Source organism: Arvicola amphibius, chromosome 8, assembly GCF_903992535.2.
Source record: "Arvicola amphibius chromosome 8, mArvAmp1.2, whole genome shotgun sequence".
Lineage (NCBI taxonomy): Eukaryota > Metazoa > Chordata > Mammalia > Rodentia > Cricetidae > Arvicola > Arvicola amphibius.
The window spans coordinates 104,256,770-104,271,053 of record NC_052054.1 but is presented as its reverse complement, the minus strand read 5'-3'; the positions used below and the strand labels follow the sequence as shown (position 1 = coordinate 104,271,053).

At 46.4% G+C, this 14,284-nt stretch overlaps 1 protein-coding gene and 1 non-coding gene across 4 annotated transcripts in view; both read left to right on the top strand.

Annotated features, from left to right (window-relative positions):
• The window catches only part of Atg16l1 (autophagy related 16 like 1), a 34,286-nt gene extending 23,788 nt beyond the window's left edge, over positions 1 to 10,498 (top strand). For all 3 annotated transcript variants that reach the window (XM_038338805.1, XM_038338804.1, XM_038338806.1), the window contains 7 exons: positions 955 to 1,026; positions 4,489 to 4,609; positions 5,022 to 5,127; positions 7,134 to 7,283; positions 7,370 to 7,417; positions 8,479 to 8,580; positions 9,307 to 10,498. In XM_038338805.1, the coding sequence (XP_038194733.1) occupies positions 955 to 1,026; positions 4,489 to 4,609; positions 5,022 to 5,127; positions 7,134 to 7,283; positions 7,370 to 7,417; positions 8,479 to 8,580; positions 9,307 to 9,400 (693 nt within the window). In that variant the 3' untranslated portion in view covers positions 9,401 to 10,498. The remainder of the gene's footprint in view (positions 1 to 954; positions 1,027 to 4,488; positions 4,610 to 5,021; positions 5,128 to 7,133; positions 7,284 to 7,369; positions 7,418 to 8,478; positions 8,581 to 9,306) is intronic.
• On the top strand, positions 3,118 to 3,382 carry LOC119822079. Its single transcript, XR_005286685.1, has one exon.
• Positions 10,499 to 14,284: the final 3,786 nt, after the last annotated feature.

Genomic DNA, 14,284 nt, shown 5'->3' with positions numbered 1-14,284 from the left:
TATTAAGGTAACATGATACTTCTGGAGTGGCTTAGGAAACAAAGTAAGCCATTTGAGGCAGACCTTGAGCTCAGATGCAAAGGGTAGACATTACAATACAGGCATTGCTGACAGAGGAAACAGAGAGAAGAGCTGAGACAGGACTGGTCCAGTAGCTGGTGGATAATGGTAGCATCCTATTGCTCACCAGTGCTCACTGATGGGATGGATCTTTTTCTTCTTTTCTGATAGCCTTCTCTCAAAGGATGGGCACTGGCTAGGAGTGAATCATCTTCATGCCTCAAGCAATGGTGCCTTGATACTGGGGGAAATTAGGAAATAGGAGTGGTTAGTTGTGTGGGGGTCAGAATATATATCATGTCAAAATGTTAAATAACCACAAAGCCATTCTGAGAGTCCCAAGAGGTTTCTTGGCAACTTTGGAAATCAAACCCCCGGGTACGTGGACATGCTGTACAAGTGCCTTACTGTTGAGCGAAATCTTGGTTCCTGAGAGGTTTGGAAAAAAAATTCAGAATAAAGAGGCAGGTCTGAAATGGCCCAAAAAGCCCAGTAGGACTGAAGCAGGGGAACTCCAGAGGAAGGAAGAAAACTAATGTGGAAGATGAACACACTGGGCAGGAGACGAGTCAGGAGGCTTTCTGGTTTGCTCAGTATTGTAAGGAAGTCCTGTTCATTGTGAGGACACTGGTGAAGGGAAAAGTGGGTGGGTGAGGCTGAGTTCTTCTTTGAGCTTGAGATGCCTGCTATACTCATGTAAGGTCAAGTGAACCTGGGAAGAAGGACTTAGCTTAAAGACTAGGTGGGGGGTAGTTGCCAACTCATTGGCAGTATAGGTTGGTCTAGCTTAGAAGTGAAGTTGAAAGCATCTAAATTACTTCTTGGACCTCTGACTGGGGAATTTGTACTATGTGAACTGAATTTTGCTCAGAGTTTTTCTTTTTATTCTTGTAGGGAGCTTACCTCTTAGCAGCTTCAAATGATTTTGCAAGTCGAATCTGGACTGTGGATGATTATCGATTAAGGGTAAGACCCATTTTGAAAAAGCTAGCATAATCTTCCAATTACATGTGTCGGTCAATGTATGGAATACAAAAAAAAAATAATTGATGGATGTTTATAAATATAAAATTTGTTTTGTTTTTTGAGACAGGCTTTTTTCTATATAGCTCTGGCTTGGAACTCTCTCTATAGACCAGGCTGGCCTTGAACTCAGAGTTCCACCCGCCTCTGCCTCCTGAGTGTTGGAATTAAAGGCATGTGCACCACTGCCCAGCTTGAAATTATATTAAATTCATGATTTATTCTGGGAAAATATGTTTCTCCTTTGCACCCTTTCAGCATATTTGCTACCAGAGCCTCACATTTCCGTGATAGTCTCAGTTTTGTGATCTGAAGAACCAGGTCTATTTTATATTCTATTTTAGTTTAAGTTGTCAAAATATGACACCAGCATGTGAATTGAGATGGGTATCTGTCTAAAAGCCCTGACTATCCTTGAACTAGCTTTGTAGACCAGGCTGGCCTTGAACATAGAGCTACGCCTGTCTCTGCCTCCTGAGTGCTGGGATTAAAGGCATGTGCCTCCACACCTGGTTTATCAGTTGTAGTTCATAAGAACCCTAAGCCCTCTGGTCAGCTGTCATTTGTTTGAACTGTTCATCTTTTGGGGGTTTTGTTTTGTTTTTTTAGTTGTGTGCATGTACCTGTATCTACGTGGGTATGTCTATGGAGCCTAGAAGTATCACAGGAAGTTGTGAGCCACCAGTGCACAAAGGCATGCACACATACACCTTAATTTTTTAAATTGGAATTTTCCTACATAAGCTTGACTGGCATGGAACTTGTATAAACCAGATTGTACTCTACTTTGCAGCATTCTTCCTGCCTCTTCCTCCTTGGTGCTTTGGAACTATGCCCAGCTCTGTTCATCTTTTGTTGGGCATTTAAGATTGAGTGAATTCTTCAGGGAGTTAGTTTGCTTAAAGAGAAAGCATTTCTTTGTGTTGGATGCAGTGCCAAGCTATGCCTGTTTTATATATTTCTTTTTAATTATCTGGGAACTCAGATGAGGGAGGTAGATGAGGCAGTAAAAGGTCACACAGTTAAATATTATGGTTAGAATTTGAATTGAGACCTATGCTTCTAGGCTGAGATGAAATAGTGCTGGCCAACTGTGGAAGGTGGACCTGCAAGTTTCTTTTATACTGGGTCCTGGGAGGAAAAAAGAGGAAGCTTTTGAGGCAGCGTGACAGAGGGTGGTGTTTTTGTCATTGATTGGTAAAGGAAAATTATAGATAGATGGGGATCATTCTCCTGAAGTATGGCGAGGAGACTGGAGAAATAGACCTAGAAGAATGGAGAGCAGAGTTAGGATTGTTTCCAGCTCACTGAGCTGGAGCACGGAGGTCCAGTCACTGGGCCACACATGTGGATGAGTTGAGTAACGGTGACATCATACTTGGGTTGCAGCATCATTTGATAGACTAGCTTTGATAGATAGCTTTGAGAGCTGTGGCCTGCTTGTAGCTCTGTCTTGTCCCTAGGTAAATGGAAGATGTGGAGGCCTTTTTTCTATGACTTTTCTGTTTTTGAAGAACTCAGGCAGCTCCTACTAGGCTTTGTTAACATTTATTCTGTGGGGTAAGGAGGTACGTGTGCTGTGGCATTTGTGTAGAGGTAGAGGAGAACTTGCAGGAGTAGGTTCTTTCTACCGTATGGAATACAGTGCTTAACCATATAATCCTGATGATTTGAGTTTGATCCCTGGGACCTTGTAAAAGAAGGCGAGAACTGTCTCCACTTGGTATTTATACACATAATTAATAATAACAATAATAAAGAGAGCCTCAGGAGTTGAATCCCAAAGTACCCTTGCAAAGAAAGGCCAGCGTTTCATTCACAACTAGCTGTAGCATCAGCTCTAGGGGATCCAGTGCCTCAACCCCCGGAAATTGCAATGGTGTGCACAAAGAAAAAGCAAACCTTTAAAAATAAGTAAAAATAAAAAGCCAGGCATGTTAGCACATGCCTTTAACCCCAGCACTCAGAAAGTAGCCTTGTCTACATAGTGAGCCCTTGTCTCAAAAACAAAGACAAAAAACTACCTTGAAAAGAGGTCAATGATGAATAGTAAAAGGTCTGACTTCCGAGGTCGCCTACCAGCATCCTACATCCCCAGCTGCTTGCCTCTTTCCCATCATGCTCTAGTAGTGCTGTCATGGGAAAACCAGTAGCTGACAAGCAGTGATGTCTCCATTCTGTGTTCCCTGACAAGCTCAGAGAAGGCACTGGTTGGCATCCAACACCTTAGTCTCAAAGGGATTTGATTGTTGGGAGTTCTGGTGTCCTTGGCTATGATCTGACGTTTTAAACTGAGACCTCTTATTTTAAATGTCCCACAGCTTCTAATTGTGTATATGGAATTCTGGTGTTTATTTTTGTAAATTATGCCTGCAGTGGATCTGTCTGTTCTCACTTAAAGTGGTACTGAATAAACTCTTCCTATCTTTGATAATTTGAGCCAGACTTGATGGTATACCTGTTAATCCCAGCACTAGAGGATTGGAGGCCAGAGGTTGTAAAAGCATCCTCCATTTGCTTTCTGTTTCCTCTCTTTTTTTTTTTATATTTCAAGGAGTTATGGAGTTTGATGCTGTGATTAGGTGGGGTTTGTATTTATCTTTAGTATGAGGTCCCCACCCCATTCCAGTGCTGGATCTAGAGCCTCATATGTGCTAGACAATTGCTCTGCCGCTGTGCTTTACCCCCTAGGCTTACCCAGGCAGATTGTGAGTCTATAGATTCCAGCAATCCAAGTTCTAGGAATACGTATGCAACACCAAACCTGCCTTTCTCTTTGTGATCTTGATCCCTCCCTGTGTTATTCAGCTTTCTGTCACTGTTGTGAGAGACCTAAGTAAGACAGGACACAACGCCTGGCATCAACATCTCAAACTCAGGTTTTAGAAGTTTAGCCCAAGGTTGCTTGGGCCTATGGTGGCACAGTACATTGTGTGACTGAGGAACCTGTTTGCCTTGTGAGAATTAAAGAGCAAAACAGGAAGCATCCAGGGGCCCCAGTCTTCTGGAGGAGCATGTGCTCAGTGTATGATCTTCCCTCCCACTGGACCACAGACTGTAGAGACCAGGCCTCAGCACATCAGTTCTTTGGGGCCATTCAAGATCACACCAAAGCAATGCCTCATCTCTAGGCAGCACCAGAAATCGTTTCTGGAAGATTCTGAAAGCTACTCAGGTCAGAAATGTGGCTGCCTCGTTGAAGGTGCTTCAGATGAAGCACGCAGCTTCTTTGAGACTGAGTTGGTAAAGCTATTCTCCGTATGCTGTGTTTCTTTACCCTTTTTTTTCTGATTTCTTTGAGGGTGTCTGGTGGGATTTCAGAGCCTTTTGAGACTGGCTCTGGAGCTCCTCTGGGAGGGCAGCATGTCATCCCAAAGCTCACCCTAGCTGTGTCCTCTCTCCTAGCACACACTCACAGGCCACAGTGGGAAAGTGCTCTCTGCCAAGTTCCTGCTGGACAATGCTCGGATAGTCTCAGGAAGTCACGACCGGACCCTCAAACTCTGGGATCTACGCAGCAAAGTCTGTGAGGAAATTCAGTCTCTCTCTCTCTCTCTCTCTCTCTCTCTCTCTCTATATATATATATATATATATATAGATATAGATATATAGATATATATATAGATATATATATAGATATATATATAGATATATATATCTATATATATATATATATATAGATATATATATCTATATATATAGATATATAGATATTAGCAGTGAGGTGATGCTCCTACATCCAAGCTTACATTTTGTGTAATCAGTCTGAACCCCAGGTTTATTTCAGTCTGAGGGACACTGGGGTAGTAAGAGTTGTTTCTGCTTGGTGTCATTTCAATTTGTAGTTTGGGAGCTCAATAGTCAAGAGTGTAACCATATTGTATATGTATATAGCCATATTGTTGCCTTTGATTGATAATGATTGGTTTTCTTTCAGGCATAAAGACAGTGTTTGCAGGATCCAGCTGCAATGACATTGTTTGCACTGAGCAATGTGTAATGAGTGGACATTTTGACAAGAAAATTCGTTTCTGGGATATACGGTATGACGCCCAAGAGCCTAGTAGGGGGAGTACATATAAAGATCTGTGAGCATGCTTTGTGTGGGGGGTTCTCATACTCCCAGGACTGGCAGAGCTCCAGGACACCTGGGTCTAAGCTGTGCTATTTTTTTTTTAATGCAATGGATCCAGCCATCATTTATTGTACATGCACTATGTACCAGATGCTCTGCCAGCTGTAAGATAAGCAGAGAGGAAAAGATTCCTACCTTTAGGCAAATTAAGATGAAATTTAATTTCTGTCTTCTGTGGAGACAACACAAGGCAGTGGACATTTTGCTGTAGTGGAGACAGGCTTTTTTCCATGGTCGTGGGAATTAATCTGGAGAAGCAAATGGGCTTTAGATGACAGAAACCCATCGAAAGGCATGCCCAGCTAGAACAGCCTGGTGTGGTTGGCATGTAGCAAGCAGAGGCATACGCCAATGAGATAGTGAGGTGAGTGGGGAATCAGACATCACTGGCTTTGTGAGCCACTCGGAATGTCTTGATGTTTGAGTTGCGGCTGATAACAAAAAGAGTGATGACTGGCTCTGTAAAAGTCTGCTCAGTGATTTGTTCATCTTCAGAGAGTAGGTTAGGGCACATTGTTGACAAGGACCTGAATTCATGGCAGAAGGGCATAGGCAGGGGCATGCTGGGAGGTTCCTGTTGCTGGGTAAGGTTAGGAGGAGAAGGAGGAGGTCTGTCAGGACCAAAAGAGGTCTAGTGAACTGAAGCCCTGAGCTGCTTGTTTAAGGAAGATGGTGGTGGCTGATGATTGGGGAGAAGGCGGGGGGGGGGGGGGGGCGCCACAGTTCAAGTAGTGGGGTTCGTGAGTGTGGAGAAAGGGGTAAGACTGTATGGCTCTGGATGGACTTCGAAATGCGAGTACCCACAAGGATACTGTGAAGCTTGTGACTCTCTAGACCCTACCTCAGGCTGTATTTTTAATCCTTTTTTCCCTCCAAACCTGAAGTTCAAACTTAAAACATGGAATTTTAAAATTTCACCAGACATTGCAAGTCTCCTGGCTAATGGCAAGACAAACTCCTGCTCAGTTAAGACAGCAAATCAGTTCATTGAACACTTTCAACAAAACCTTTGGGAGTGTCCCCATTGGGCCCTGTCTACTGGTGGCCTGTTAGCTTACTTCTGTGGGTTGAATATGTAGGAGAATTTGGGGAAGCAGCAGCAGAGGATACACAGTGACGTTTGTGCCCTGGGCTCATCCAGTCCCGTGTCTGAAGTAGGCACAGTGAAACCATCTGAGCATGGCAGGGCCTGTGGGCTCCGCAGACCACCAAAGCAGCTTGTACTCCAGCCTTAGGTCAAAGCTGAAAGTAACACCCTTGAAATTGTCCTGGTCTGCGCTTAGGGCAGATGAGTGGTAGGACACATGTTTATCATGCACATGAGGCCTCAGATTCGGTCCATAACACAGTAAGAAAAAGCAATACTCCAGTTTGCTCTTGCCTATCAGGAGTTGTGGTTGGTAATTGTCCTGCTATACTAAAACAGGCACAAAACTTCCTGACCGGCTCCACAGTTGTAGTGCCCAGCACTCCTGTTGCTCTGGTTGGGAGACCACAGTTGTAGTGCCCAGCACTCCTGTAGGCTCTGGTTGGGAGAACCACAGTTGTAGTGCCCAGCACTCCTGTAGGCCCTGGTTGGGAGACCACAGTTGTAGTGCCCAGCACTCCTGTTGCTCTGGTTGGGAGACCACAGTTGTAGTGCCCAGCACTCCTGTAGGCTCTGGTTGGGAGACCACAGTTGTAGTGCCCAGCACTCCTGTTGCCCTGGTTGGGAGACCACAGTTGTAGTGCCCAGCACTCCTGTTGCTCTGGTTGGGAGAGCTGTGTGCGCAGTGGTGAGGTCAGGAACACGCTTACTGCCCCTGAAGACTGTCGGGTCTAGCTGGCTGCAGCAGTTTTTCCTCGGTGACATAACATCCTAGTCAAGTTGGATGTGGCCCACTGGCCTTAGTCTCGGGCTTCTCTCTCCTTTAGATCAGAGAGTGTGGTCCGAGAAATGGAACTGTTGGGGAAGATCACTGCTCTGGACTTAAACCCCGAGAGAACTGAGCTCCTGAGCTGTTCCCGTGATGACCTGCTGAAAGTCATTGACCTCCGGACAAATACTGTCAAGCAGACGTTCAGGTACTGGCCCTGGGCCCTGGGCCTGTCGTGTCCTGCTTCTGTCCTGCTGGGTGAGTGCTAGCTAATCTGTCTGCTTTTTGTTTCAGTGCCCCTGGCTTCAAATGTGGCTCTGACTGGACCCGAGTTGTCTTCAGGTTAGTAGCCGTTACCTACCTCCTGCTTGGTTTATCTCATGTTAAACCTGGACACTTGCCCTTAAGGGAAATGATCCTTAAAGTACTTAAAGGAGAAAGTGGTTTCCTTTAAGGGAAGTAAATGCCTCTCAGAGCTTTCAGGGGTGAGTCTGAGGGTCACTGGTGATCCTACTAGAATCTTTTTTTTTTTTTTTAATGGTGTTCCTTCTGTGATGGTGAGCATGGTTGGCTGATGATTGGTTCTGAGTGAGCTGCCACATTTCCCTTTCCACCTACCCACTTCCCCAGACTTGGCACGATTTCAGGGAACACTGGAAAGGCTTGACCTCCCTGGGGTGGAACAGTATAGTCTGTTTAGGGGTGACACTCCAAGATGATCCAGTGTTCCTCTTGTTCTGCCTTTTGTGTGCCATACTTTCTCAAGTGCATTCTGGGGTTGGCTCTCATAATAAGGAAAAGTATATTTCATGTGGTGTGTATGTGGTTCATTAGCTTATGCACACATGCAGAGACCAGAGGAAGACATCTTATGTCCTGCTCTACTATTTCACCCTGTTCCCTCCAGACAGTTTTTCACTGAACCTAGAGTTAGACTGACGGCCTACAAGCCCCAGAAATCCTTCTCTTCCCACAACAGTGCAGGGGTTGCAAGTACAAACATGCACACACACATTTTTTTTTTAACTTGGGTTTTGGAGATTCAAACTTAGACCTCATGTTGCAGCAAACAGTCTGGACACATTAGGCCACCTTCCTAGCCTGTGTCTCAGCATCTCATGGTCTCTCCTGCCTCCCCTTACTAAACCATGCAACAAGTTTGTTCATGGGCAGAAACTGTAAGCTGTTCAGAGGTTAGCTTTAGGCTTCCCTGTGTGTTGCTTGAGTCTGGGAGGGAGGGGAAACCTCAAGATACAACATGGCACTGCTCTTCAGCAGCCAGATGGCTGAAAAACAAGGGGCACACATTTGCTACCATTCATGACTAGCACCTGACCTTCGTCTGTAAGCACAGGAGTGAAGTCAGAACTCTGCAGCTTTTGCTCTCTCGTTGTTTTCTCTAGCCCTGATGGCAGTTATGTGACAGCAGGCTCAGCCGAGGGGTCTCTGTATGTCTGGAGTGTGCTCACAGGGAAAGTGGAGAAGGTTCTTTCAAAACAGCACAGGTAAGATGAACCCCATGAGTGCGTGTACTCGGACCCACATCTCAAGCAGAGCCGTGATTTCATCCCTGGGGTTATGAGTATTCGGTTGGGTGTGAACCTCAGTGAGCTTCTTGATTCTTGAGGGCAGTTCGCTCTCATTTGCAGGGCTGGCTGACCAAGGTTAGTGGGGCCAGGCTTTACCGCTCAACAGTATAGCAGACCACAGTGACTAAGATGCAGCATGTGGAATCATTGATTGGTGGCCACTGGGGAAAGGGTCAGAGTAGCTCCTTACTTCATCCTTTCCTACTCCATCCCTTCTCCCTTTCTTCTTGACTCTAACGTTTGTCAGTAATTCCACAGGTTCCAAACAGATTTTTACATCCTCCCTTACCTTCTACCAGATTAGTGGCTCCTGGGCTTCTTGTTCCTTATTCTGTGCCCAAAGCTACCTGCCAGCTAGAACATGGGCCCCACATTCCTGTGGGTTGGTGGCCCCTGCTGATGACCTTGCAGGGTCTGCAGCTTTGTAGTTTGTTGTCTCCCTGCTTCTGTCAGTGCTGTTCTTGGGGTGAGCCAGATAAGGCCTGGTTGCTGAAGGAGACATCTTTCTAGTCCAGTGCTGCATGCTGGAATAGTGCAGCTTTCTTAGCATAAGTTCCTGCTGTGGGTGGGTGTGCCTGTATTCCTCGCATGCCTGGGCCTGGTATCTGGCTGACCAAAATCTCTTCTGCTCCATCCTTAAAGCTCCTCCATAAATGCAGTGGCCTGGGCCCCCTCGGGTTTGCATGTTGTCAGCGTGGACAAAGGAAGCAAAGCTGTGTTGTGGGCACAACCTTGATGCACCCCCTCAGGAGCAGCACGGAACCCCCACAGTATCCAGAGAAGAGCTGGAACCATGTGGTGCCGTGGCTTTCCTGAGAACTTTGACTTAAGGTCTCAAGTGGCCTAGAAGAACCAACACTGAACCACACTGACTCTGCAAGTACCTGGCAGAGGCTCGGATTCTCGTCTGCGTTTGGGTGGGAAACACTACTAACTCTGACCTTCCATACCTCATGGGGAGCACAGGGTCCCTGCTGGGTCTCTCCACTGGACACAGTGCCAAGGACAGCCACACACACTGGGCATTGGGTCCCCTGTTCTTTTCCTGTCTTTCCAAAGTCTGTTGTGGCCTGATGCACACCCCTTTTCTGGGGTCGCTTACCCAGGGGACTCACTGAAGGCATTGGGTCAGTGGAAACCAAATGCAGGGCCTGTCCTCTTGTGACAAAGGATAGATGGAGCTGTTCCTTTGCAGGGCTGGTGGTGAAGCCCTACATCTCGGCTGGCCTTCAGAATGCCTGGCTCCCTTCCTGCCAACATTTCCATGTAGTTTTGTGTGTATGTTTGTGTCAGAGAGAGTGTGAGCGCACGGAATGGAAAGGACTTGTGCCAACCTTTCCCTGTCAGGTGGATTCGCAGCAGAGGGTGGCTGAGTGCTCACCTGCGCGTTTTTGCTGAAGTCTGAAGTGGTGAGTTCAGCCACTGCCTGTGCCTGCAGTGGCCTTAGTGTTCGGTACAAGAAGCCAATGTAGGAACTGGCTACGATGAAGACTAGGAAAGCATTGTGTCTGTTGCTCACCTGTGCACACGGTCTGAGCTCTGTGTCTGTGTGGCTGAAGCACCGTGTGTTTGTCACATTTACTTTGCACTTTATTTCTGGCCTCCACACTGGTTCTCTGGACAGGAGGGGTGCTAGAGCTAGGAAAGAGGGACACACAGTCTTTCTCAGACATCTTCCCTGCCTGCGGCTTACCCCTTGGTTTGCTGCCAGAGAGCTTGTGCTGATGGAAGTTGAAGTTCGCTGGCCAGGGCACATCTTCTATTTATTTAATTATGTGTCCCAACAGAACTTGATTGTAAATAAAGATAAAAATTGTGTTATATACTTTTCAAACTCCTTGCATCTTGTTTGTTTTTGTTTCTTTTATTTCCTTAAGAAGGGGAAAAGGAACTGATTTTTTGATACTTAGTCCTTTTGGAGGTAAGGACTTGGTTTGTGTGTAGCCTGGGTGTTGCTGTGGACTGGCATCCTGCCTCCACTGGAGAGGTATAAGTTGGGGGCACAGAAATTGTGCTTGACTGTTCACCAGTCTTGGGGGCGGGGTTCAGCCAGACATCAGCTGTCCTTGAAAGGGAGAGCGAGCCTCACATGAGCATCACAGTCACTTCAAGTCACCCTGGCTTTGAACTTGAAGCGGAACTGCTCTTGACTTCATTCACTCCCTCCCCAGGATCTCTGGTCCCTTTTTACTGCCAGCTCTGAGCAGTAGAGTGTCTTGTTCACCCGAGGTCTGCTCCTTTCTCTGCCTGCAGGTGGAGTCCTTGCACCAGTGTGGGCTTGTAGTCTTTACATGATGTGGTTTTGTTTTCAGGTGTTTCTCATGCAGCCTCCGGAGAGAACAGACTGACTTCCTCCTATGACCTGTTCAGTCTGTATAATGTTACTTGAGGATATTTTTAACTAGCAGCTTTATATTCACCAGGTCATTTCCCATTGCAGTATTTACAAATCAGGTTAGAGGCTTGATTTTACAGTACACTCTGGGTACACTGCTCACACACACACACCCCATAGGGTCTTACCATGTAGCCATGACTGGCCTGGAACTCACAGAGATCCTCCTACCTCTGGAGTGCTGGGATTAAAAGGGGGTGTGCCACCATTTCTGATACCTTTTCCTGCTTTATAGCATACATCCCAGACACTGGGGAACAAGATTTTGTGGACATTGTAGTAAATGCATGAAGGAGAGGACCAGGGCAGCCCAGTTCCCAAGGATTGTTTCCCCGGGAAACAAGATTGCCATGATTCAAGGCGCACAGAACAACCATGTGTCTTCGCGTCTGTTCGCCTAGCTGGGGTTTGGTCAGTCTCGCATTTTGAAGCATGAAGTTTACATTTCAGCCTGTGTGGAACAGATTTGAGTAGCATTCACATGCCAGACTTTTTACTTCTGCTTTCTTTAACCACCATTTCAGTTTCCATCAGGTGTCCCGAGGAGTAATAGAATGAGTTTAGTTCTCAGATTTAGTCATCTGAGTATATTTGATTTTATTTTAGAACTGGGAGGAAATTTCACAGCTGAGTTCTGACCACTGCCACTCTGGGTCCATCGGGGGAGGGGCATGCAAAATGAGTCAGCTATGATGTCATCTGTATCCTATTTCAGTAAATGTCACACAGTAGATCCCAATTTTCATCCATCATCTTAAATCTCACATGAAATGAAGGACCCCCAAACTTGAGTAGGTTTCTATAGAAGCACTTGGGTATGCGTGCCAGCGAAAGGCCACGCTGATCTGCTGGCCGCTGCACTGCAACAAACTGCTGCTCAGACTTCACACTGTTTTAAAGTGAACAGTTTTGTGATACTGTATAGATTTACACTGTACAGTCAACCAACACATAACGCTAACCAACAAAGGCGCTGGTTGTCTTTCAAGATAAGATCTCTAAGTAGGGCTGGAGAGATGGCTCAGAGGTTAAGAGCACTGACTCTCCTTCCAGAGGTCCTGAGTTCAATTCCCAGTAACCACATGGTGGCTCACAACCATCTGTAATGAGACCTGGTGCCCTCTTCTAGCATGTTGGCACACAGGCAGCCAGAACACTGCATACATAATAAATAAGATCTCTAACAGATCAATCCAAAGAAAAATGGACACTTTCTTCTTGAGTGGAGACCACTGCAGAAAACCACAACTAGTCAAAACACAGAGTTGTGGGTCCAGCCCCAGTGGATATCTCTAGAAAACACATCCCACGCCTAAAGCTCAGGGAGTGTTGCTGAAGAGGGGCAACCAGAGGAGCTTGCTGCGAGATAGTAACATCAGAAGCTATACCCATAAACTCTCACCAACAGGACCACCCAGATGTGTGGAGCAAAAGAACACCAGCAAACACCAGGTAACAGGAGCAAAAGCTCACGAGGCCTCAACCCTACACAGCCCTAGGCAACTGAGTTAGGCTGGGAGTGAGAGAGGAGGTCCTCCCAGGAAGAGCACACCAGTTGGTGGTCCGGCTAGGAAAGCATGTACAAATAACATGAAAAGTTTGCACAGATGTCAAGTTCACAGGCCCTGGACTCCATGAGTGGGGGAAGGGCACAGATCTTTAGAAGTGGTTTCACTGTTCTGAAGACCCCATTGTCGCTGGGGTTCAGTGGGCGGTGCAGAGCCTAAGGAAGCACCCAGGCATATATCACCCTCCAGGAAAGCTGATGGAGTCCTGTCTAACCCTATACTGATCATTTTTTCAAGGGACTTGACTACACATTCTACATGGAACCCAGGATTCCCATCTGGAGCTACCCACGTCCCGCTGCACAAACCTGGGGCATCAGTAACATTGGATCCCAGAGTGGTGAAGGGATTCCAGCTCCCTTGGGAAGTAAGCAGCCTTATGCTCATCACAGAGAAACTTGCCTGTGGGAGAAAGATTAACTTGAAGCAATGGGGAGAAGTAGAAGGAACACCAGTTTCACACCAACAGCCCTCCCACAACTAAGTTGTAGTGTCGCGTGCCTGTAAGCCTAGCATTTGGAAGGTTGAGGCAGGAGATTCCAGAGTTCAAGACTACTCCAGACTGCATGATGAGATCAAAAATGAGTATTAGTGATTTCCCAACCTTGGAGACATTCAACAACTTAGTAATGTTGCACAGGATCCAAATAAGGGCTGGGATGTGGACCAAGGGCTTGTTTTTGTTTGCAAAGTCTTATTTCCTTGAGAGTTTGTGAACTACAATTAGGCTTAAATACTATTAGCTAGCCCTCTGTTCTATAGAGAATTTGCTAATGTAGGAGTTGGAGTGATAGCTTAAATTCTTTACTCTGTTTTTGTGTTTTGAGACATTTTCTCTGTGTAACAGCCCTGACTGTTCTGGAACTAGCTATGTAGACCAGGCTGGTCTAAAACTCACAGAGATCGCCTGCCTCTGCCTCCCAAGTGTTGGGAGTAAAGGCATGCACCACCACCGCCTGACCTTTAAATTTTCTTCAGTATTTTATTTTATGTGTTTGAGTGTTTTGCCTACGTGCATGTCTGTACAGCACTTAAATGCCTGGTACCTCTGAAGGCTAGAAAAGGGTGTCAGATCCCTGGAACTAGAGTTACAGCTGTGAACCTCTGTGTGGCCTGTGTGCTCTTAACCACTGACCCATCACTCAGCCCCAGGTGATGGCCTTTAAGCACTCCTGTCCCCTGACACTTCAGAAATGGCAGCAACTTCTGACGTCATGGTGTTCGTTCCATAAACCTTGGCAATGAGGACATGCCATTTTCACTTGCGTCTGATGATTAGCACAGTACCTGTTTTCCTCCAGCGAGTGCCCTTAGGACAGCAAGCTAACTGCAAAGTCCATAAGCCTCTTGGCTGACTGTCCCCATAGCGCTACCCCTCCCCCATGAGTCCTTACTGCCCTCAGTGTTTGGAGTTGAAACACAAGGCTTGGAGCGTCATCTCCCTGTGGGTGACTCCAGAAAACGGTGTCCTATATGAACAGGATTTCCTGGACTGGGAAGTCAGGCTAGTCAACTTTAAGAAGAAATCCAGAGGGAAGGTTCAAAGGGCTAGCTGTGTTTGTGTCTGTGTGTGTGTACACCTATGGAGGGTGCTAGATACCCTGAAGCTGGAGTTAAAAGTAGTTGTGAGCAAAGGTGTGCGTGTGTACACCTGTGA